Source organism: Oncorhynchus keta, chromosome 13 (genome assembly GCF_023373465.1).
Source record: "Oncorhynchus keta strain PuntledgeMale-10-30-2019 chromosome 13, Oket_V2, whole genome shotgun sequence".
Lineage (NCBI taxonomy): Eukaryota > Metazoa > Chordata > Actinopteri > Salmoniformes > Salmonidae > Oncorhynchus > Oncorhynchus keta.
In genome coordinates this window covers 1,015,679-1,042,062 of record NC_068433.1, presented here as the reverse complement: position 1 = coordinate 1,042,062, position 26,384 = coordinate 1,015,679, and the positions used below count along the sequence as shown (strand labels likewise).

General features: G+C 38.8%; 1 protein-coding gene across 1 annotated transcript in view; it reads right to left on the bottom strand.

Annotated features, from left to right (window-relative positions):
- LOC118380802 (sodium/hydrogen exchanger 9B2-like) overlaps window positions 1–26,384 on the bottom strand; it is a 52,428-nt gene that overhangs the window by 2,989 nt on the left and 23,055 nt on the right. Inside the window, exons 7-10 of the mRNA XM_052458834.1 lie at window positions 25,747–25,853; window positions 15,113–15,262; window positions 8,785–8,893; window positions 2,599–2,735 (exon numbers count right to left, since the gene is read on the bottom strand). Coding sequence (XP_052314794.1) covers window positions 2,599–2,735; window positions 8,785–8,893; window positions 15,113–15,262; window positions 25,747–25,853 — 503 coding nt within the window. The remainder of the gene's footprint in view (window positions 1–2,598; window positions 2,736–8,784; window positions 8,894–15,112; window positions 15,263–25,746; window positions 25,854–26,384) is intronic.

The following is a 26,384-nucleotide window of genomic DNA, read 5'->3' as shown; positions in this document are numbered from 1 at the left end:
ATTCAATTGAGACTCATGTGTTTGATTCAATTAAGACTCATGTGTTTGATTCAATTAAGACCCATGTGTTTGATTCAATTAAGACTCATGTGTTTGATTCAATTAAGACCCATGTGTTTGATTCAATTAAGACCCATGTGTTTGATTCAATTAAGACTCATGTGTTTGATTCAATTAAGACTCATGTGTTTGATTCAATTAAGACTCATGTGTTTGATTCAATTAAGACCCATGTGTTTGATTCAATTAAGACCCATGTGTTTGATTCAATTAAGACCCATGTGTTTGATTCAATTAAGACTCATGTGTTTGATTCAATTAAGACCCATGTGTCTGATTCAATTAACACTCATGTGTTTGATTCAATTAAGACTCATGTGTTTGATTCAATTAAGACCCATGTGTTTGATTCAATTAAGACTCATGTGTTTGATTCAATTAAGACTCATGTGTTTGATTCAATTAAGACCCATGTGTTTGATTCAATTAAGACTCATGTGTTTGATTCAATTAAGACTCATGTGTTTGATTCAATTAAGACTCATGTGTTTGATTCAATTAAGACCCATGTGTTTGATTCAATTAAGACCCATGTGTTTGATTCAATTAAGACCCATGTGTTTGATTCAATTAAGACTCATGTGTTTGATTCAATTAAGACCCATGTGTTTGATTCAATTAAGACCCATGTGTTTGATTCAATTAAGACCCATGTGTCTGATTCAATTAACACTCATGTGTTTGATTCAATTAAGACCCATGTGTTTGATTCAATTAAGACTCATGTGTTTGATTCAATTAAGACCCATGTGTTTGATTCAATTAAGACCCATGTGTTTGATTCAATTAAGACCCATGTGTTTGATTCAATTAACACTCATGTGTTTGATTCAATTAAGACCATGTGTTTGATTCAATTAAGACCCATGTGTTTGATTCAATTAAGACCCGTGTGTTTGATTCAATTAAGACTCATGTGTTTGATTCAATTAAGAGCCATGTGTCTGATTCAATTAACACTAATTTGTTTGATTCAATTAAGACCCATGTGTTTGATTCAATTAAGACCCATGTGTCTGATTCAATTAAGACCCATGTGTTTGATTCAATTAAGACCCATGTGTCTGATTCAATTAAGACCCATGTGTCTGATTCAATTAAGACCCATGTGTCTGATTCAATTAAGACCCATGTGTTTGATTCAATTAAGACTCATGTGTTTGATTCAATTAAGACCCATGTGTTTGATTCAATTAAGACTCATGTGTTTGATTCAATTAAGACCCATGTGTCTGATTCAATTAAGACTCATGTGTTTGATTCAATTAAGACTCATGTGTTTGATTCAATTAAGACCCATGTGTTTGATTCAATTGAGACTCATGTGTTTGATTCAATTAAGACTCATGTGTTTGATTCAATTAAGACCCATGTGTTTGATTCAATTAAGACTCATGTGTTTGATTCAATTAAGACTCATGTGTTTGATTCAATTAAGACTCATGTGTTTGATTCAATTAAGACTCTTGTGTTTGATTCAATTAAGACTCATGTGTTTGATTCAATTAAGACCCATGTGTTTGATACCTTTCCAGCCATTACCTCCTTCCAAAATGTCCTCCCACCAGCCTCCTGTAAGGGCTTAGAAAAAAGGGTTCCAAAAGGGAACTGTCCCCATAGGAGCTGTCCCCATAGGAGCTGTCCCCATAGGAGCTGTCCCCATAGGAGCTGTCCCCATAGGAGCTGTCCCCATAGGATCTGTCCAATTAAGAGCTGTCCCCATAGGAGCTGTGTTAGGAGCTGTCCAATTAAGAGCTGTCCCCATAGGAGCTGTCCCCATAGGAGCTGTCCCCATAGGAGCTGTCCCCATAAGAGCTGTCCCCATAGGAGCTGTCCCCATAAGAGCTGTCCCCATAGGAGCTGTCCCCATAGGAGCTGTCCCCATAGGAGCTGTCCCCATAGGAGCTGTCCCCATAGGAGCTGTCCCCATAGGAGCTATCCCCATAGGAGCTGTCCCCATAGGAGCTATCCCCATAGGAGCTGTCCCCATAGGAGCTGTCCCCATAGGAGCTGTCCCCATAGGAGCTGTCCCCATAGGAGCTGTCCCCATAGGAGCTGTCCCCATAGGAGCTGTCCCCATAGGAGCTGTCCCCATAGGAGCTGTCCCCATAGGAGCTATCCCCATAGGAGCTGTCCCCATAGGAGCTGTCCCCATAGGAGCTGTCCCCATAGGAGCTGTCCCCATAGGAGCTGTCCCCATAGGAGCTGTCCCCATAGGAGCTGTCCCCATAGGAGCTGTCCCCATAGGAGCTGTCCCCATAGGAGCTGTCCCCATAGGAGCTGTCCCCATAGGAGCTGTCCCCATAGGAGCTGTCCCCATAGGAGCTGTCCCCATAGGAGCTGTCCCCATAGCTGTCCCCATAGGAGCTGTCCCCATAGGAGCTGTCCCCATAGGAGCTGTCCCCATAGGAGCTGTCCCCATAGGAGCTGTCCCCATAGGAGCTGTCCCCATAGGAGCTGTCCCCATAGGAGCTGTCCCCATAGGATCTGTCCCCATAGGAGCTGTCCCCATAGGTAGCAGTGTATTTAAGCTCTCACCTGTACAGTGGCTTTGGGGATCCAGGCCAAAGCGATAAAGAGCTTCTCTCTCAGGGTGAAACCAGCAAACAGAACCACAGATAGAGTTACCAGAACACGAACCAGCAGGCCTGCACTGATACAGACCAGACCCAGACCTAGAGAGAGAGGGAGGGAGGGGGGAGAGAGAGAGACACAGAGAGATGGGGGAGAGAGAAAGAGAGAGAGGGGGGACACAGAGATAGAGATGGGGAGAGAGAAAGAGAGAGAGAGGGAGGGAGGGTGGAAAGAGAGAGAGAGAGAGGGAGGGTGGAAAGAGAGAGAGAGAGAGAGAGATAGAGATGGGGAGAGAGAAAGAGAGGGAGGGTGGAAAGAGAGAGAGAGAGAGCGAGAGAGCGAGAGGGAGAGAAAGAGGGAGAGAGGGTGGGGGAGAAGGAGGAAAGAGAAACACTCTTTATTAGAATTAGTACTGTATTATAGTAATATAGTAGTAGTAGTATGGTAGTACTGTAGTAGTAGTATAGCAGTAGTAGTAGTATAGTAGCACTGTAGCAGCAATATAGAGTTGTAGTATGGCAGTACCGTAGTAGCAATATAGCAGTTGTAGTAGTAGTATGGCAGCAGTGTAGTAGCAGTAGCAGTTGTAGTAGTAAACAGTTGTAGTATTAGTAGTATGGCAGTAGTGAAGTAGCAGTATCAGTTGTAGTAGGTATGGCAGTTCCATAGTAGCAGTATAGTTGTAGTAGTAGTATGGTAGTAGTAGTAGTAGTAGTATGGCAGTAGTAGTAGCATGGCAGTACTGTAGTAGTAGTATGACAGTACTGTAGCAGCAGTAAGGCAGTAGTAGCAATATAGTAGTTATAGTAGTAGTATGGTAGCACTATAGTACTGTAGTAGTAGTATGGTAGTAGTAGTAGCATGGTAGCACTGTAGTAGTAGTATGGCAGTACTGTAGTAGCAGTATGACAGTACTGTAGTAGTAGGCAGCAGCAGTAACATAGTAGTTATAGTAGTAGTATGGTAGTACTATAGTACTGTAGTAGTAGTATGGTAGTAGTAGTAGTATGGCAGTACTGCAGCAGTAGTATGGCAGTACTGTAGCAGTAGTATGGCAGTAGTAGTAGTATGGCAGCACTGTAACAGTAGTATGGTAGTACAGTAGTAGTAGTATGGTAGTAGTATGGTAGTACTGTAGTAGTAGTATGGCAGTACTGTAGTAGTAGTAGTACTGCAGTAGTAGTAGCAGTCCAGCAGTATGGCAGTAGTAGTATGGTAGTACTGTAGTAGCAGTTTAATAGTTATAGCAGTATAGTACTGCAGTAGCAGTGGCAGTAGTAGTAGTATGGTAGTAGTAGTATGGGCAGTACTGTAGTAGTAGTATGGCAGTACTGTAGTAGTAGTATGGCAGTACTGTAGTAGTAGTATGGCAGCAATGCAGTATTAGTATGGCAGTAGTAGTATGGCAGTATTGTAGTAGTATGGCAGTAGTAGTAGTATGGTAGTACTGTAGTAGTAGTATGGTAGTAGTAGTAGTATGGCAGCAGTAGCAGTATGGTAGTAGTAGTATGGCAGTACTGTAGTAGTAGTATGGTAGTACTGTAGCAGCAGTGGCAGTAGTAGTAGCAGTATGGTAGTAGCAGCTTTGGCAGCAGTAGTATGGTAGTACTGTAGTAGTAGTATGGCAGTAGTAGTAGTATGGCAGTAGTAGTAGTATGGCAGTAGTAGTATGTAGTACTGTAGTAGTAGTATGGTAGTAGTAGTATGGCAGTACTGCAGCAGTGGTATGGCAGTACTGCAGTAGCAGTATGGCAGTAGTAGTATGGCAGCAATGTAGCATTAGTATGGCAGCAGTAGTAGTAGTATGGTAGTAATGTAGCAGTATGGCAGCAGTAGTAGTATGGTAGTACTGTACAGTAGTAGTAGTATGCAGCAGCAGCAGTATGGCAGTAGTAGTAGTATGGCAGTAGCAGTATGGAAGTACTGTAGTAGTAGTATGGCAGTACTATAGCAGTAGTATGGCAGTAGTAGTAGTATGGCAGTACTGTAGCAGCAATATAGTAGTTGTAGTATGGCAGTACCGTAGTAGCAATATAGCAGTTGTAGTAGTAGTATGGCAGTAGTGCAGCAGCAGTATAGCAGTTTAGTAGTAGGTATGGTAGTACCGTAGTAGCAGTATAGCAGTTGTAGTAGTAGTAGTATGGCAGTAGTGTAGCAGCAGTATAGTAGTTGTAGTAGTAGTATGGTAGTAGCAGCAGCAGCATAGCAGTTGCAGCAGTAGTAGTATGGGTAGTAGTAGTAGTAGTATGGCAGTAGTAGTAGTATGGTAGTACTGTAGTAGTAGTATGACAGCAGTAGCAGCAGTGGCAGTAGTAGCAACATAGTAGTTATAGTAGTAGTGGCAGTATAGTACTGTAGTAGTAGTATGGCAGCAGTAGTAGTAGTATGGCAGTACTGCAGTAGTAGTATGGCAGTACTGTAGTAGTAGTATGACAGTACTGTAGCAGTAGTAAGGCAGCAGCAGCAATATAGTAGTTATAGTAGTAGCATGGCAGCACCATAGTACTGTAGCAGTAGTATGGTAGCAGTAGTAGTATGGTAGTACTGTAGTAGTAGTATGGTAGTACTGTAGCAGTAGTATGGCAGTAGTAGTAGTATGGCAGTACTGTAATAGTAGTATGGCAGTACGGTAGTAGTAGTATGGCAGTAGTATGGCAGTACTGCAGTAGTAGTATGGTAGTACTGTAGCAGTAGTACTGTAGCAGCAGTATGGCAGTACTCCCAGCAGTATGCAGTAGTAGTATGGCAGTACTGTAGTAGCAGTTTAATAGTTATAGTAGTATGGTAGTACTGTAGTAGTAGTATGGCAGTAGTAGTAGTATGGCAGTACTGTAGTAGTATGGCAGTAGTAGTAGTAGTACTGTAGTAGCAGTAGTAGCAGTATGGTAGTAGTAGTATGGTAGTAATGTAGTATTAGTATGGCAGTAGTAGTATGGTAGTACTGTAGTAGTATGGCAGCAGTAGTAGTATGGCAGTACTGCAGCAGTAGTATGGTAGTAGCAGTAGTAGCAGCAGTAGTAGTATGGTAGTAGTAGTATGGCAGCACTGCAGCAGTAGTATACGGCAGCAGCAGCATTGCTCTACAGCAGCAGTAATATGGCAGTACTGTAGTAGTAGTATGGCAGTAGCAGCAGTACGGCAGCAGCAGCAGTAGTATGGTAGTAGTAGCAGTAGTAGCTGTAGTAGCAGTATGGCAGCAGCAGTAGTATGGCAGTACTGTAGCAGTAGTATGGCAGTACTGTAGCAGCAGTATGGCAGCAGCAGCAGTATGGCAGCAATGTAGTATTAGCAGGACTAGTAGTAGCAGTATGGTAGTAGCAGTAGTAGTATGGCAGTAGTAGTAGTATGGTAGTACTGTAGTAGTAGTAGCAGCAGCAGCAGTATGGTATAGCAGCAGCAGTAGTATGGTAGTAGTAGTATGGAGTACTGTAGTAGCAGTATGGCAGTACTATAGCAGTAGTATGGCAGTAGTAGTATGGCAGCACTGCAGCAGCAGTACGGCAGTACTGCAGTAGTAGCATGGTAGTACTGTAGTAATAGTATGGCAGTAGTAGTAGTATGGCAGTACTGTATTAGTAGTATGGCAGTAGTAGTAGTAGTATGCTAGTACTGTAGTAGTAGCATGGTAGTACTGTAGTAGTAGTCTGGCAGTACTGCAGCAGTAGGCAGGAGTAGCAGTTTAGTAGTTGTAGTAGTATGGTAGTAGTAGTAGTAGTATGGTAGTAGTAGCAGTAGTAGTAGTATGGTAGTACTGTAGTAGTAGTAGTATGGGCAGTAGTAGTCATATGGTAGTACTATATTAGTAGTATGGTAGTAGTAGTATGGTAGTACTGTAGTAGTAGTATGGCAGTAGTAGTAGCGTGGTAGCACTGTAATAGTAGTATGGAAGTAGCAGTAGTAGTAGTATGGCAGTAGAGTAGCAGTATGGCAGTACTGTATTAGTAGTATGGCAGCAGTAGTAGTATGGCAGTACTGCAGTAGTAGTATGGCAGTACTGCAGTAGTAGTATGGCAGCAGTAGTACTTTAGTAGCAGTATGGCAGCACTAGTAGTAGTATGGTAGCAGTAGTAGTATGGCAGCAGTAGTAGTATGGCAGCAGTAGTACGGTACTGTAGTAGTAGTATGGCAGTATTACTGGTAGTAGTAGTATGGCAGTACTGCAGTAGCAGTAGTATGGCAGTACTGTAGTAGTAGTATGGCAGTAATGTAGTAGCAGTATGGCAAAATACTATAGCAGTAGTAGTAGTAGTAGTATTTAGTACTGTAGTAGCAGTATGGCAGCACTGTAGTAGTAGCATGGCAGTATGGCAGTAGTAGTAGTAGTAGTATGGCAGTACAGTAGTAGTATGCAGCAGTAGTAGTAGTATGTTAGTACTGTAGTAGCAGCATGGTAGTACTGTAGCAGTAGTCTGGTAGTACTGTAGTAGTATGGGGATCCTGTAGTAGCAGTTTAGTAGTTGTAGTAGTATGGTAGTAGTAGTAGTATGGTAGTAGTAGTGGTAGTAGTAGTATGGCAGCACAGTAGTAGTAGTATTAGTAGTATGGTAGTAGTAGTAGTAGTAGTAGTATGGCAGTACCATAGTAGTAGTATGGTAGTAGTAGTATGGTAGTACTGCAGTAGTAGTATGGCAATAGTAGCAGCAGTAGTAGTAGTAGTAGTAGTATGGCAGTAGCAGTAGTAGTAGTATGGCAGTACTGTATTAGTAGTATGGCAGCAGTAGTAGTATGCAGCAGTATGGCAGTAGTAGTATGGCAGCAGTAGTAGTAGTATGGCAGTACTGTAGTAGTAGTATGGCAGTACTATAGTAGTAGTATGTCAGTAGTATTAGTAGTAGTATTAGCATGGCAGCACTGCAGCAGCAGCATGGCAGTACTGCAGTAGTAGTATGGCAGTACTGTAGTAGTAGTATGGTAGTAGTAGTAGTATGGTAGTAGTAGTAGTGTGGTAGTAGTAGTATGGTTGTCGTAGTAGTATGGTAGTACTGTAGTAGTAGTATGGTAGTACTATTTTTTATTTATTTTTATTTATTTTACTTTTATTTAACCAGGCAAGTCAGTTAAGAACACATTCTTATTTTCAATGACGGCCTGGGAACAGTGGGTTAACTGCCTGTTCAGGGGCAGACAGATTTGTACCTTGTCAGCTCGGGGTTTGAACTCGCAGCCTTCCGGTTACTAGTCCAACGCTCTAGCCACTAGGCTACGCTGCCGCCCCTATAGTAGTAGTATGGTAGTACTAGTAGTAGTAGTATGGTAGTACTGTGGTAGTAGTAGTATGGTAGTACTGTAGTAGGAGTATGGTAGTAGTAGTAGTATGGTAGTACTGTAGTAGTAGCCGTACTGTAGTAGCAGTTTAGTAGTTGTAGTAGTAGTATCGTAGTAGCAGTACAGTAGTTGTAGTAGTAGTATGGTAGTACCGCAGTAGCAGTATAGTTAGTTGTAGTAGTAGTATGGTAGTACTGTAGTAGCAGTATAGGCAGCAGTAGTAGTAGTATGGCAGTACTGTAGTAGTAGTATGGCAGTAGTAGTAGTATGGCAGTACTGTAGTAGGAGAATGGCAGTACTGTAGTAGTAGTAGTAGTAGTATGGTAGTACATTAGTAGTATGGTAGTAAGTAGTAGTAGTAGTACGGTAGTAGTAGTATGGCAGTAGTAGTACGGTAGTACTCTAGTAGTTGTACGGTAGTAGTAGTAGTAGTATGGTAGTAGTAGTATGGTAGTAGTAGTAGTATGGTAGTACTATAGTAGTAGTATGGTAGTAGTAGTAGTATGGTAGTACTGTAGTAGTAGTATGGTAGTAGTAGTAGTAGTATGGTCGTACTGTAGTAGCAGTTTAGTAGTTGTAGTGGTTGTATGGTAGTACTGTAGTAGTAGTATGGCAGTAGTAGTAGTATGGTAGTACTGTAGTAGTAGTATGGCAGTAGTAGTAGTATGGTAGTACTGTAGTAGTAGTATGGTAGTACTGTAGTAGTATGGCAGTAGTAGTAGTAGTAGTACTAGTAGTATGGCAGTAGTAGTAGTATGGTAGTACTGTAGTAGTAATTGTATGGTAGTACTGTAGTAGTAGTATGGCAGTAGTAGTAGTATGGTAGTACTGTAGTAGTAGTATGGCAGTAGTAGTAGTAGTATTATAGTAGTAGTGTGTATTTACCCACTGTGTTGGGGTCCAGTGTAGATACTGTGATTTCTGCTCCTATCAGTCCAAACAGTAACGGCTGGAAGATGTCCCAGAACCTCCCTACCACTGCTGCTACTGGGCCCTGGGAAGGTTATAAACATGTTATAACACTTTATGAAGATATGATAAACACTTTATAAACACCACAGCTACTGGGACCTCAAGAGATTATAAACATGTTATAACACTTCACAAGGTCGTATCAAAATAACATCGAACTATAGATTGTGGACACATATTTCGCAGATGTTATTGAGGGTCAATTGATTGTGTTTCTAGTTAACAGTACAGTAATATCTTATGTTTGTGTTTCTAGCTAACAGTGCAGTAATATCTAATGTTTGTGTTTCTAGTTAACAGAACAGTAATATCTAATGACTGTGTTTCTAGTTAATTAACAGTCAGTAATATCTAATGATTGTGTTTCTAGTTAACAGTCAGTAATATATTATGATTGTGTTTCTAGCTCCAACAGTGCAGTAATATCTAATGTTTGTGTTTCTAGTTAACAGAACAGTAATATCTAATGACTGTGTTTCTAGTTAACAGAACAGTAATATCTAATGTTTGTGTTTCTAGTTAACAGAACAGTAATATCTAATGACTGTGTTTCTAGTTAATTAACAGTCAGTAATATCTAATGATTGTGTTTCTAGTTAACAGTACAGTAATATCTAATGACTGTGTTTCTAGTTAATTAACAGTCAGTAATATCTAATGACTGTGTTTCTAGTTAATTAACAGTCAGTAATATCTAATGATTGTGTTTCTAGTTAACAGTACAGTAATATCTAATGACTGTGTTTCTAGTTAATTAACAGTCAGTAATATCTAATGACTGTGTTTCTAGTTAATTAACAGTCAGTAATATCTAATGACTGTGTTTCTAGTTAATTAACAGTCAGTAATATCTAATGATTCCAAAACAATGAAAACATATCCCCAAAAATATAAGAAAGGAAATAAAAAATATGAGAATAAGTCCAAAATAATAAGATATATGATGATGTAATGACATTACAGCTGTGGTTATATATGATGTCGTTATATATGATGATGTAATGACATTACAGCTGTAGTTATATATGATGTAGTTATATATGATGATGTAATGACATTACAGATGTAGTTATATATGATGATGTAATGACATTACAGCTGTAGTTATATATGATGTAGTTATATATGATGTAGTTATATATGATGTAGTTATATATGATGATGTAATGACATTACAGATGTAGTTTATATGATAATTATATATGATCAGTTATATATGATGTAGTTATATATGATGTAGTTATATATGATGTACAGTTATATATGATGATGTAATGACATTACAGATGTAGTTATATATGATGTAGTTATATATGATGCAGTTATATATGATGTAGTTATATATGATGTAGTTATATATGATGATGTAATGACATTACAGATGTAGTTATATATGATGTAGTTATATATGATGTAGTTATATATGATGTAGTTATATATGATGTAGTTATATATGATGTAGTTATATATGATGTAGTTATATATGATGTAGTTATATATGATGATGTAATGACATTACAGCTGTAGTTATATATGATGTAGTTATATATGATGTAGTTATATATGATGATGTAATGACATTACAGCTGTAGTTATATATGATGTAGTTATATATGATGATGTAATGACATTACAGCTGTAGTTATATATGATGTAGTTATATATGATGTAGTTATATATGATGATGTAATGACATTACAGCTGTAGTTATATATGATGTAGTTATATATGATGTAGTTATATATGATGATGTAATGACATTACAGCTGTAGTTATATATGATGTAGTTATATATGATGTAGTTATATATGATGTAGTTATATATGATGATGTAATGACATTACAGCTGTAGTTATATATGATGTAGTTATATATGATGATGTAATGACATTACAGATGTAGTTATATATGATGATGTAATGACGTTACAGCTGTAGTTATATATGATGTAGTTATATATGATGTAGTTATATATGATGATGTAATGACATTACAGCTGTAGTTATATATGATGTAGTTATATATGATGTAGTTATATATGATGATGTAATGACATTACAGATGTAGTTATATATGATGATGTAATGACATTACAGCTGTAGTTATATATGATGTAGTTATATATGATGTAGTTATATATGATGTAGTTATATATGATGTAGTTATATATGATGTAGTTATATATGATGTAGTTATATATGATGATGTAATGACATTACAGCTGTAGTTATATATGATGTAGTTATATATGATGATGTAATGACATTACAGCTGTAGTTATATATGATGTAGTTATATATGATGTAGTTATATATGATGTAGTTATATATGATGATGTAATGACATTACAGATGTAGTTATATATGATGATGTAATGACATTACAACTGTAGTTATATATGATGTAGTTATATATGATGTAGTTATATATGATGTAGTTATATATGATGATGTAATGACATTACAGCTGTAGTTATATATGATGTAGTTATATATGATGTAGTTATATATGATGTAGTTATATATGATGTAGTTATATATGATGATGTAATGACATTACAGCTGTAGTTATATATGATGTAGTTATATATGATGTAGTTATATATGATGATGTAATGACATTACAGCTGTAGTTATATATGATGTAGTTATATATGATGATGTAATGACATTACAGCTGTAGTTATATATGATGTAGTTATATATGATGATGTAATGACATTACAGCTGTAGTTATATATGATGTAGTTATATATGATGTAGTTATATATGATGATGTAATGACATTACAGCTGTAGTTATATATGATGTAGTTATATATGATGTAGTTATATATGATGATGTAATGACATTACAGCTGTAGTTATATATTATGTTGTTATATATGATGTAGTTATATATGATGTAGTTATATATGATGTAGTTATATATGATGATGTAATGACATTACAGCTGTAGTTATATATGATGTAGTTATATATGATGATGTAATGACATTACAGATGTAGTTATATATGATGATGTAATGACGTTACAGCTGTAGTTATATATGATGTAGTTATATATGATGTAGTTATATATGATGATGTAATGACATTACAGCTGTAGTTATATATGATGTAGTTATATATGATGTAGTTATATATGATGATGTAATGACATTACAGATGTAGTTATATGTTGATGTAATGACATTACAGCTGTAGTTATATATGATGTAGTTATATATGATGTAGTTATATATGATGTGTTATATATGATGTAGTTATATATGATGTAGTTATATATGATGATGCAATGACATTACAGCTGTAGTTATATATGATGTAGTTATATATGATGATGTAATGACATTACAGATGTAGTTATATATGATGTAGTTATATATGATGTAGTTATATATGATGTAGTTATATATGATGTAGTTATATATGTTGATGTAATGACATTACAGCTGTAGTTATATATAATGTAGTTATATATGATGTAGTTATATATGATGTAGTTATATATGATGTAGTTATATATGTTGATGTAATGACATTACAGCTGTAGTTATATATGATGTCGTTATATATGATGATGTAATGACATTACAGATGTAGTTATATATGATGTAGTTATATATGATGATGTAATGACATTACAGATGTAGTTATATATGATGTAGTTATATATGATGATGTAATGACATTACAGATGTAGTTATATATGATGTAGTTATATATGATGTAGTTATATATGATGATGTAATGACATTACAGATGTAGTTATATATGATGTAGTTATATATGATGTAGTTATATATGATGTAGTTATATATGATGTAGTTATATATGATGTAGTTATATATGATGATGTAATGACATTACAGCTGTAGTTATATATGATGTAGTTATATATGATGTAGTTATATATGATGATGTAATGACATTACAGCTGTAGTTATATATGATGTCGTTATATATGATGTAGTTATATATGATGTAGTTATATATGATGTAGTTATATATGATGTAGTTATATATGATGATGTAATGACATTACAGCTGTAGTTATATATGATGTAGTTATATATGATGTAGTTATATATGATGTAGTTATATATGATGTAGTTATATATGATGTAGTTATATATGATGTAGTTATATATGATGATGTAATGACATTACAGCTGTAGTTATATATGATGTAGTTATATATGATGTAGTTATATATGATGTAGTTATATATGATGTAGTTATATATGATGATGTAATGACATTATGATGTAGTTAGTTATATATGATGTAGTTATATATGATGTAGTTATATATGATGTAGTTATATATGATGTAGTTATATATGATGATGTAATGACATTACAGATGTAGTTATATATGATGTAGTTATATATGATGTAGTTAGTTATATATATATGATGTAGTTATATATGATGATGTAATGACATTACAGATGTAGTTATATATGATGTAGTTATATATGATGTAGTTATATATGATATATATATGATGTAGTTATATATGATGATGTATTTATATATGATGATGATGATGTAATGACATTACATGTAGTTATATATGATGTAGTTATATATGATGTAGTTATATATGATGTAGTTATATATGATGTAGTTATATATGATGTAGTTATATATGATGTAGTTATATATGATGTAGTTATATATGATGTAGTTATATATGATGTAGTTATATATGATGTAGTTATATATGATGTAGTTATATATGATGTAGTTATATATGATGTAGTTATATATGATGTAGTTATATATGATGTAGTTATATATGATGTAGTTATATATGATGTAGTTATATATGATGATGTAATGACATTACAGATGTAGTTATATATGATGATGTAATGACATTACAGCTGTAGTTATATATGATGTAGTTATATATGATGATGTAATGACATTACAGCTGTAGTTATATATGATGTAGTTATATATGATGTAGTTATATATGATGTAGTTATATATGATGTAGTTATATATGATGTAGTTATATATGATGTAGTTATATATGATGTAGTTATATATGATGTAGTTATATATGATGTAGTTATATATGATGTAGTTATATATGATGATGTAATGACATTACAGATGTAGTTATATATGATGATGTTATATATGATGTAGTTATATATGATGTAGTTATATATGATGTAGTTATATATGATGATGTAATGACATTACAGATGTAGTTATATATGATGTAGTTATATATGATGTAGTTATATATGATGTAGTTATATATGATGTAGTTATATATGATGTAGTTATATATGATGTAGTTATATATGATGTAGTTATATATGATGTAGTTATATATGATGTAGTTATATATGATGTAGTTATATATGATGATGTAATGACATTACAGCTGTAGTTATATATGATGTAGTTATATATGATGTAGTTATATATGATGTAGTTATATATGATGTAGTTATATATGATGTAGTTATATATGATGATGTAATGACATTACAGATGTAGTTATATATGATGATGTAATGACATTACAACTGTAGTTATATATTATGTTGTTATATATGATGTAGTTATATATGATGTAGTTATATATGATGATGTAATGACATTACAGATGTAGTTATATATGATGTAGTTATATATGATGATGTAATGACATTACAGATGTAGTTATATATGATGATGTAATGACATTACAGCTGTAGTTATATATGATGTAGTTATATATGAAGATTTAATGACATTATTACAGCTGTTGTTATATATGATGATGTAATGACATTACAGCTGTAGTTATATATGATGATGTGAGATTGTGTGGCCTACCACGTCGTGGCTGAGCCGTTGTTGCTCCTAGACTTTTCCACTTCACAATAACAGCACTTAAAGTTGACCGGGGAAGCTCTAGCAGGGCAGAAATCTGACAAACTGACTTGCTGGAAAGGTGACATCCTATAATGGTGTCACGTTGAAAGTCCCTGATCTCTTCAGCACGGGCCATTCTCCTGCTAATGTTTGTCTATGGAGATTGCATGGCTGTGTGCTCGATTTTATACACCGGTCAGCAACGGTTGTGGTTGAAATAGCCGAATCCACTCATTTGAAGGGGTGTCAACATAGATTTAACCTTTATCTAACTAAGTCAGTTAAGAACCAGATAGATGCTTTATAAACATGTTACAACTTCATAAAGACACTCTAAATACTTTATAAACACACTAACCTTCTCTGCCCCCCAGCCCAGTGCAGCTAGGAAGGCCATGACCAGAGTACAGAGTCCTCCTGCTCCCGGGAAACCAGCCACTCTACTTCCGAACACAGCAAACACAGACAGACCCAGCAACATCGTACTCCTCCTCAATACCACATCCTCCTAGAGACAGAGAGAGAAGGAGAAGGAGAGAGAGGAGGGGGAGGGGGGGGGAAGGAGGGAGAGAAAGAGAGAGAGGAGGGAGAGAAAAAGAGGGAGAGGGACATGAGGGAGATATGGAGGATGGAGAGAGGGGATAGAGAAAGAGGTGGGAGAGAGGGAGAGAGAGGGAGATGATGGAGATATGGAGGATGAGAGAGAGGGGATAGAGAGAGAGAGAGGTGGGAGAGAGGGAGAGAGAGCGAAGGGAGAGCATGAGGGAGAGACAGAAACAATTTTTGTCAACAACAGTGGGAAGCAAGTACTCCAACTCTGTAACAGCCTGGGTCAGTACAATGTTAATGGATGAAGGGTTTACATTTGGCTCTGCACTAGGAAACAGTCTAGTAGACCTAACACATATGGAAACAGTATAGTAGACCTAACACATATGGAAACAGTATAGTAGACCTAACACATGTGGAAACAGTATAGTAGACCTAACACATATGGAAACAGTATAGTAGACTAAACATCTAGAAACACTAGTAGACTTAACACATCTGAATCTGATAAGACCTCCCATCTGGAAACAGTAAACTCTAGACCAAACAAATATAAATGGGAAACAGTATAGTAGACAAAGTCTAACATGGCTAAATCCCAACTAAACAGTAAAATCAGACTTTTAAACCTAACCCTAACCATCTGGAAACAGCCTCACCTAACCTTACATTAAAACCATTTGTTTTCTGGAAACTGTATAGCTTAAAGAGTAGACTTTTATTCTATGTATAGGCCCATAGATGATGTGGTATAGTCCACCAAGTAGACTTAAGTCATCGTTGCTGTGCTTTTGTGGAAACATGTGTTCCTAATGTTTTGATAGAGCTGTTTAAAGGGCCACTAATGTTTTATGCTGAAACAGTATGTTTGTTTTGGGGGCTGTTTAAAAGGGCCACTAATGTTTTGGAAACATGTGTTATAGTAGACTGTTTAAAACCATATAGTTAGTAATGTTTTGAGACTGTTTAAGGGCCATGTGTTATGGAAACAGTTATGTTTTGGGGGCTGTTTAGTAGACATGTGTTTAATGTTTTGATGGGGCTGTAACACCATGTGTTATAATGTTTTAGGCTTAACACTAATGTTATGGAAACAGTATAGTAGATGTTTTGGGGGCTGTAACACATGTGGAAATAGTTTAGTAGGGCTGTTCAAAACACATATGGAAACAGTTAGTAGACTTATGTTTTGTAACACATATGGAAATAGTGTTTTAGTAGACCTAATGTTTTCTGGAAACAGTATAGTAGACCTAACACATCTGGAAACAGTATAGTAGACCTAATGTTTTGATAGGGCTGGAAACAGTCTATGTTTTAGACCTAACACATGTGTTCCTAAACAGGGCTGTTAGACCTAACACATCTGATGGGGCTGAAACAGTATAGTAGACCTAACACATGCTGGAAACAGTCTAGTAGACCTGTTTAAAGGGCCATGTGTTCCTAATGTTTTGATAGGGCTGGAAACAGTCTAATGTTTTAGACCTAACACATGTGGAAATGTTTTGTAGACTGTTTAAAGGGCACATGTGGAAACAGTATAGTAGTGTTCCTAATGTTTTGGGGGCTGTTTAACACATGTGGAAACAGTTTTCTGTTTAGACCTAAATAGGGCTGTCAAAAGGGGAAACAGTCTAATGTTTTGATAGGCTGTTCAACACATGTGGAAACAGTTTTGTAGACTGTTTAACACATGTGGAAATGTTTTGTAGACTTAACACATCTGTTTAAAAGGGCCATGTGTTCCTAATGTTTTGAAACAGTTTTGGGGCTGTTTAAAGGGCCATAGTAGACCTAACACATCTGCTGAAACAGTCTAGTAGACCTGTTTAACACATATGGAAACAGTAATGTTTTAGTAGACCTAATGTTTTGCTGAAACAGTCTAATGTTTTGTAGACTGTTAACACATCTGGAAACAGTATAGTAGACCTAATGTTTTAACACATAATGTTTTGGAAATAGTATAAGTTTTAGCTGTTAAAATCTGGAAACAGTCCTAATGTTTTGGGGGCTGTAGACCTAATGTTTTGTGGAAACAGTATGTTTTAGTTTAGACCTGTTTAACACTAATGTTTTGGTTTAAAACAGTAATGTTTAGTAGACCTAACACTAATGTTTTGGGGGCTGAGGGCCAATAGTTTTATAGGGCTGTTAAGGGCCACTAATGTTTTGGGGCTGTAAAAAAAACCACAACTGGGGCCCCATTGTTCTAAGATGGGGCCAAGGGCCATGTGAATGTTTCTAGGGCTGATAAAGGGCCTGTTCCTAATGTTTTGGGGGCAAACCATGTGAAATAAACTCTAGGGCCCCCTAATGTTTTGGGGGCAAATATAAATGGACAAGAAATGTTTTGATGGGGCCAGCGCCATGTGTTCACAGCCACAATGTTTAACTGGGGCTGTCCCAACTATTTTTACAGTTTATCTTATTAAAATCATGTGTTCCTAATGTTTTGGGGGCTGTTTAAGGGCCATGTGTTCCTAAGACTTTTAAACCTAACCCTAACTACACTGCTAACCTCATGCCTCACCCTAACCTTACATTAAAACCATTTGTTTTCATGAGAAACGTCCCAAATATCTATAGCTTAAAGATGTAGATTCTTTAATATTCTATGTCATAGGCCCATAGATGATGTGGCCTGAGACTGAATGGTCCACCAATGTAGTAGGTGCCTGGTCTGAGTCATCGTTGCTGTTCTTTTGATGGGGCTGTTCAAAAGGGCCATGTGTTCCTAATGTTTTGATGGAGCTGTTCAAAAGGGCCATGTGTTCCTAATGTTTTGATGGAGCTGTTCAAAAGGGCCATGTGTTCCTAATGTTTTGGGGGCTGGGGCTGTTCTAAAAAGGGCCATGTGTTCCTAATGCTGTTTGGGGGCTGTTCAAAAGGGCCATGTGTTCCTAATGTTTTGTTCCTAATGTTTTGATGGGGCTGTTCAAAAGGGCCATGTGTTCCTAATGTTTGTTTTGGGGGCTGTTCAAAAGGGCCATGTGTTCCTAATGTTTTGATGGAGCTGTTCAAAAGGGCCATGTGTTCCTAATGTTTTGGGGGCTGTTCAAAAGGGCCATGTGTTCCTAATGTTTTGGGGGCTGTTCAAAAGGGCCATGTGTTCCTAATGTTTTGGGGGCTGTTCAAAAGGGCCATGTGTTCCTAATGTTTTGGGGGCTGTTTAAAAGGGCCATGTGTTCCTAATGTTTTGGGGGCTGTTCAAAAGGGCCATGTGTTCCTAATGTTTTGGGGGCTGTTTAAAAGGGCCATGTGTTCCTAATGTTTTGGGGGCTGTTCAAAAGGGCCATGTGTTCCTAATGTTTTGTTCACCCAGTGTATGTACAGACTTTCAAAAAGCCTTTGATGTCATAAAGGTATGTTAATAAAACTCCTCCAAAGGGGTGTAGGAGGCAAAGCCTACGATTCATTTGAATGTAAACAATTGTCGTGGAAAGAAATATATATTTTACACTGAGAACACCTTTCCAATATTGAGTTGCACCTCAGAAAAGCCTCAATTCATCAGGACATGGACTCTACAAGGTGTTGAAAGCGTTCCACAGGGATGCTGACCCATGTTGACTCCAATGCTTCCCACAGTTGTGTCAAGTTGGCTGGATGTCCTTTGGGTGGTGGACCATTCTTGATAAACACAGGAAACTGTTGAATGTGAAAAACCCAGCAGCGTTGTAGTTCTTTACATAAACCGGTGCGCCTGGCACCTACTACCATACCCTGTTCAAAGGCACTTCTTACCCATTCACCCTCTGATTGGCACACACACACAATCCATGTCTCAATTGTCTCAAGGTTTAAAAATCCTTCTTTAACCCGTCTCCTCCCCTTCATCTACACTGATTGAAGTGGATTTAACAAGTGACATCAATAAGGGATGGAAAGAGCCTGTGTTCTTAGTGTTTAGTATACTCAGGTAATCTCACTAGGTAATTGTCACGCCTTGGTCTTAGTGTTTTGTGTTTTCGTTGATTATTTGGTCAGGCCAGGGTGTGACAGGGGTTTGTTTTGTTGTATTTCGTATTGGGGTTTTGTGGTTATTGGGATTGCGGCTGAGTAGGGGTGTTGTATAGGCTTGGCTGCCTGAGGCGGTTCTCAATCAGAGTCAGGTGATTCTTGTTGTCTCTGATGGGGAACCATATTTAGGTAGCCTGGGTTTCACTGTGTATTTCGTGGGTGATTGTTCCTGTCTCTGTGTAGTTTCACCAGATAGGCTGTATTAGGTTTCATGTTCCGTTTGTTGTTTTTGTATTTATTAAGTTATTTCATGTATCGTTCCGTTTTTCTTCATTAAAGACATGAGTAACCACGCATTTCGGTCCGACTCTCTTTCAACAAACGAAGAACGCCGTTACAGTAACCTTGTCCCCAACAGAACAGGATTACAACAAAGCCTGTCCTTGCTTAAACATATGAGTGGATAGTCCTTATAACAAAGTAATCATCTTTTCAGAAAAAGTTCAGATCTGAGGAAAGTAAATACCATTTCACCCTACAGAAACAACCTTGAAACACACCACCAAACATACGTACCTTTTGGCCCGACTATAAGCTCATCTGGGCGGTTTGCCATAAAGTCTCTGTGTTTCCATCACATCATTTTATTAACATCAGATCTTTTTAAATCTCAACCTTTTTTCAGAGCTGATCTGATTGGTCAAAAGATCACAATGGGTCTGCCTGTGTAAACACAGCCTTACAGATAAAGCATGCAGATCAGATCATATTTCGCAACCACAAAAATCCTGTAGAAATTGAAACCACCAATTAAAAAATGATTTGACTCAAAACCTTAAATGGAATTTCAAATATACACCTCTTGGCCAGTTTATTGGGTACACCGCCCCGTTCACGAAAATGGAGTCACGTGGCCATGACTTGCTATATGAAGCCAGCAGACAGGCATCAAGACGTTCAGTTACTGTTCCATTGAACGTTAGAATGGGCGAAACCAGTGACCTAGGTGACTTTGATCGAAGAATAATGGTCATTGCTTGGCGCGCCATTATGACAGAAAACGACCACCTGGGCTTTTCACGCACAACACGGTCTAAGGTTTTTTACAGAGAATGGTGTCCTGTGGGTGAAGACAGCTCGTTGATGAGCGAGGTCAAAGGAGAATGGCAAGAATCAGGCAAGCTAACAGGCAGCAACAAACAGACAGATAAAGGCTCAGTACAACAGTGGTGTTTGACCGGTAGTGTACGTTGAATAGTCACGAATCCTGTTGTGTTATGATGGCAGAGTCAGGATTTAGCGTAAGTAGCATGAGTCCCTGGCTCAGTAACTATAGGTCTACCACTGAGACTGGCTCAGTAACTATAGGTCTACCACTGAGACTGGCTCAGTAACTATAGGTCTACCACTGAGACTGGCTCAGTAACTATAGGTCTACCACTGAGACTGGCTCAGTAACTATAGGTCGACCACTGAGACTGGCTCAGTAACTATAGGTCTACCACTGAGACTGGCTCAGTAACTATAGGTCTACCACTGAGACTGGCTCAGTAACTATAGGTCTACCACTGAGACTGGCTCAGTAACTGTAGGTCTACCACTGAGACTGGCTCAGTAACTATAGGTCTACCACTGAGACTGGCTCAGTAACTATAGGTCTACCACTGAGACTGGCTCAGTAACTATAGGTCTACTACTGAGACTGGCTCAGTAACTATAGGTCTACCACTGAGACTGGCTCAGTAACTATAGGTCTACCACTGAGACTGGCTCAGTAACTATAGGTCTACCACTGAGACTGGCTCAGTAACTATAGGTCTACCACTGAGACTGGCTCAGTAACTATAGGTCTACCACTGAGACTGGTTCAGTAACTATAGGTCTACCACTGAGACTGGCTCAGTAACTATAGGTCTACCACTGAGACTGGGTCAGTAACTATAGGTCTACCACTGAGACTGGTTCAGTAACTATAGGTCTACCACTGAGACTGGCTCAGTAACTATAGGTCTACCACTGAGACTGGCTCAGTAACTATAGGTCTACCACTGAGACTGGCTCAGTAACTATAGGTCTACCACTGAGACTGGCTCAGTAACTATAGGTCTACCACTGAGACTGGCTCAGTAACTATAGGTCTACCACTGAGACTGGCTCAGTAACTATAGATCTACCACTGAGACTGGCTCAGTAACTATAGATCTACCACTGAGACTGGCTCAGTAACTATAGATCTACCACTGAGACTGGCTCAGTAACTATAGATCTACCACTGAGACTGGCTCAGTAACTATAGATCTACCACTGAGACTGGCTCAGTAACTATAGATCTACCACTGAGACTGGCTCAGTAACTATAGATCTACCACTGAGACTGGCTCAGTAACTATAGATCTACCACTGAGACTGGCTCAGTAACTATAGGTCGACCACTGAGACTGGCTCAGTAACTATAGGTCTACCACTGAGACTGGCTCAGTAACTATAGGTCTACCACTGAGACTGGCTCAGTAACTATAGGTCTACCACTGAGACTGGCTCAGTAACTATAGGTCTACCACTGAGACTGGCTCAGTAACTATAGGTCTACCACTGAGACTGGCTCAGTAACTATAGAACTACCACTGAGACTGGCTCAGTAACTATAGAACTACCACTGAGACTGGCTCAGTAACTATAGAACTACCACTGAGACTGGCTCAGTAACTATAGGTCTACCACTGAGACTGGCTCAGTAACTATAGGTCTACCACTGAGACTGGCTCAGTAACTATAGGTCTACCACTGAGACTGGATCAGTAACTATAGGTCTACCACTGAGACTGGATCAGTAACTATAGGTCTACCACTGAGACTGGCTCAGTAACTATAGGTCTACCACTGAGACTGGCTCAGTAACTATAGGTCTACCACTGAGACTGGCTCAGTAACTATAGGTCTACCACTGAGACTGGCTCAGTAACTATAGGTCTACCACTGAGACTGGCTCAGTAACTATAGGTCTACCACTGAGACTGGCTCAGTAACTATAGGTCTACCACTGAGACTGGCTCAGTAACTATAGGTCTACCACTGAGACTGGCTCAGTAACTATAGGTCTACCACTGAGACTGGTTCAGTAACTATAGGTCTACCACTGAGACTGGCTCAGTAACTATAGGTCTACCACTGAGACTGGGTCAGTAACTATAGGTCTACCACTGAGACTGGTTCAGTAACTATAGAAATACCACTGAGACTGGCTCAGTAACTATAGAACTACCACTGAGACTGGCTCAGTAACTATAGGTCTACCACTGAGACTGGTTCAGTAACTATAGGTCTAACACTGAGACTGGCTCAGTAACTATAGGTCTACCACTGAGACTGGCTCAGTAACTATAGGTCTACCACTGAGACTGGCTCAGTAACTATAGGTCTACCACTGAGACTGGCTCAGTAACTATAGATCTACCACTGAGACTGGCTCAGTAACTATAGATCTACCACTGAGACTGGCTCAGTAACTATAGATCTACCACTGAGACTGGCTCAGTAACTATAGATCTACCACTGAGACTGGCTCAGTAACTATAGATCTACCACTGAGACTGGCTCAGTAACTATAGATCTACCACTGAGACTGGCTCAGTAACTATAGATCTACCACTGAGACTGGCTCAGTAACTATAGATCTACCACTGAGACTGGCTCAGTAACTATAGGTCGACCACTGAGACTGGCTCAGTAACTATAGGTCTACCACTGAGACTGGCTCAGTAACTATAGGTCTACCACTGAGACTGGCTCAGTAACTATAGGTCTACCACTGAGACTGGCTCAGTAACTATAGGTCTACCACTGAGACTGGCTCAGTAACTATAGGTCTACCACTGAGACTGGCTCAGTAACTATAGAACTACCACTGAGACTGGCTCAGTAACTATAGAACTACCACTGAGACTGGCTCAGTAACTATAGAACTACCACTGAGACTGGCTCAGTAACTATAGGTCTACCACTGAGACTGGCTCAGTAACTATAGGTCTACCACTGAGACTGGCTCAGTAACTATAGGTCTACCACTGAGACTGGATCAGTAACTATAGGTCTACCACTGAGACTGGATCAGTAACTATAGGTCTACCACTGAGACTGGCTCAGTAACTGTAGGTCTACCACTGAGACTGGCTCAGTAACTATAGGTCTACCACTGAGACTGGCTCAGTAACTATAGGTCTACCACTGAGACTGGCTCAGTAACTATAGGTCTACTACTGAGACTGGCTCAGTAACTATAGGTCTACCACTGAGACTGGCTCAGTAACTATAGGTCTACCACTGAGACTGGCTCAGTAACTATAGGTCTACCACTGAGACTGGCTCAGTAACTATAGGTCTACCACTGAGACTGGCTCAGTAACTATAGGTCTACCACTGAGACTGGTTCAGTAACTATAGGTCTACCACTGAGACTGGCTCAGTAACTATAGGTCTACCACTGAGACTGGGTCAGTAACTATAGGTCTACCACTGAGACTGGTTCAGTAACTATAGAAATACCACTGAGACTGGCTCAGTAACTATAGAACTACCACTGAGACTGGCTCAGTAACTATAGGTCTACCACTGAGACTGGTTCAGTAACTATAGGTCTAACACTGAGACTGGCTCAGTAACTATAGGTCTACCACTGAGACTGGCTCAGTAACTATAGGTCTACCACTGAGACTGGCTCAGTAACTATAGGTCTACCACTGAGACTGGCTCAGTAACTATAGGTCTACCACTGAGACTGGCTCAGTAACTATAGGTCTACCACTGAGACTGGGTCAGTAACTATAGGTCTACCACTGAGACTGGTTCAGTAACTATAGGTCTACCACTGAGACTGGCTCAGTAACTATAGGTCTACTACTGAGACTGGCTCAGTAACTATAGGTCTACCACTGAGACTGGCTCAGTAACTATAGGTCTACCACTGAGACTGGTTCAGTAACTATAGGTCTAACACTGAGACTGGCTCAGTAACTATAGGTCTACCACTGAGACTGGCTCAGTAACTATAGGTCTACCACTGAGACTGGCTCAGTAACTATAGGTCTACCACTGAGACTGGCTCAGTAACTATAGGTCTACTACTGAGACTGGCTCAGTAACTATAGGTCTACCACTGAGACTGGCTCAGTAACTATAAGTCTACCACTGAGACTGGCTCAGTAACTATAGGTCTACCACTGAGACTGGCTCAGTAACTATAGGTCTACCACTGAGACTGGCTCAGTAACTATAGGTCTACCACTGAGACTGGTTCAGTAACTATAGGTCTACCACTGAGACTGGCTCAGTAACTATAGGTCTACCACTGAGACTGGCTCAGTAACTATAGGTCTACCACTGAGACTGGCTCAGTAACTATAGGTCTACCACTGAGACTGGCTCAGTAACTATAGGTCTACCACTGAGACTGGCTCAGTAACTATAGGTCTACCACTGAGACTGGCTCAGTAACTATAGGTCTACCACTGAGACTGGCTCAGTAACTATAGGTCTACCACTCAGTAACTATAGATCTACCACTGAGACTGGCTCAGTAACTATAGGTCTACCACTGAGACTGGCTCAGTAACTGAGACTGGCTCAGTATAGGTCTACCACTGAGACTGGCTCAGTAACTATAGGTCTACCACTGAGACTGGCTCAGTAACTATAGATCTACCACTGAGACTGGCTCAGTAACTATAGGTCTACCACTGAGACTGGCTCAGTTTTTAACATAAATCTTCAATAATGTTCCAAACGTTCCAACCGTTCCAACTGTGGCTCTCTGGCAGACACCTGACTCATTCCCCTCTCTGGCAGACACCTGACTCATTCCCCTCTCTGGCAGACACCTGACTCATTCCCCTCTCTGGCAGACACCTGACTCATTCCCCTCTCTGGCAGACACCTGACTCATTCCCCTCTCATTCGCCCCCACCTCACAGAAGAAGCATCAAACAAGGTTCTAAAGACTGTTGACATCTAGTGGAAGCCGTAGGAAATGCAAGATGACCAATATCTCACTGTATCTTCAATAGGGGATGAGTTGAAAACCTACAAATTTCCCACTTCCTGTTTGGATTTTTTGCCTGCCATATGAGTTCTGTTATACTCACGGACATCATTCAAACAGTTTTAGAAACTTCAGAGTGTTTTCTATCCAGATCTACTAATAATATGCATATATTAGCAACTGGGCCTGAGTAGCAGACAGTTTACTCTGGGCACCTTTTTCTTCCAATCTACTCAATACTGCCCCCTATAACAAGTTATAGGCCTATCACTGAGACTGGCTTTACAGCTGGAATTTGTGTCATGAAACATAAATCCATGTGAATGGAAGGTGTGTATTAACTGATAATGTAAATGAGTGTAGCACAGGCCCACCTACCCACCCGCACTCTCAAAATCCACACATCCACAGACAGAGAGAGACACACAACGGGAGATTCTTACCTGGTCTCTGCTGGGGAAAAAACGGAGGAAAAATCCAAGAATGATTCCGATGATTGTTCCTCCTCCCACCTCCAGCACCCCCCGACCCAGATTATACCAACTAGAACCTGTGGTGGGAGACAGTTAGGTTATACCAACTAAAACCTATAGGGGGAGACAGACAGGTTATACCAACTAAAACCTATAGGGGGAGACAGACAGGTTATACCAGCTAAACCCTGTAGGGGGAGACAGGTTATACCAACTAAAAACCTGTAGGGGTAGACAGACAGGTTATACCAACTAAAACCTTTAGGGGGAGACAGACAGGTTATACCAACTAAAACCTATAGGGGGAGACAGGTTATACCAACTAAAAACCTGTAGGGGGAGACAGGTTATACCAACTAAAAACCTGTAGGGGAGACAGACAGGATATACCAACTAAAACCTGTAGGGGGAGACAGACAGGTTATACCAACTAAAACCTGTAGGGGGAGACAGACAGGTTATACCAACTAAAACCTGTAGGGGGAGACAGACAGGTTATACCAACAAAAACCTGTAGGGGGAGACAGGTTATACCAACTAAAACCTGTAGGGGAGACAGACAGGTTATACCAACAAAAACCTGTAGGGGAGACAGACAGGATATACCA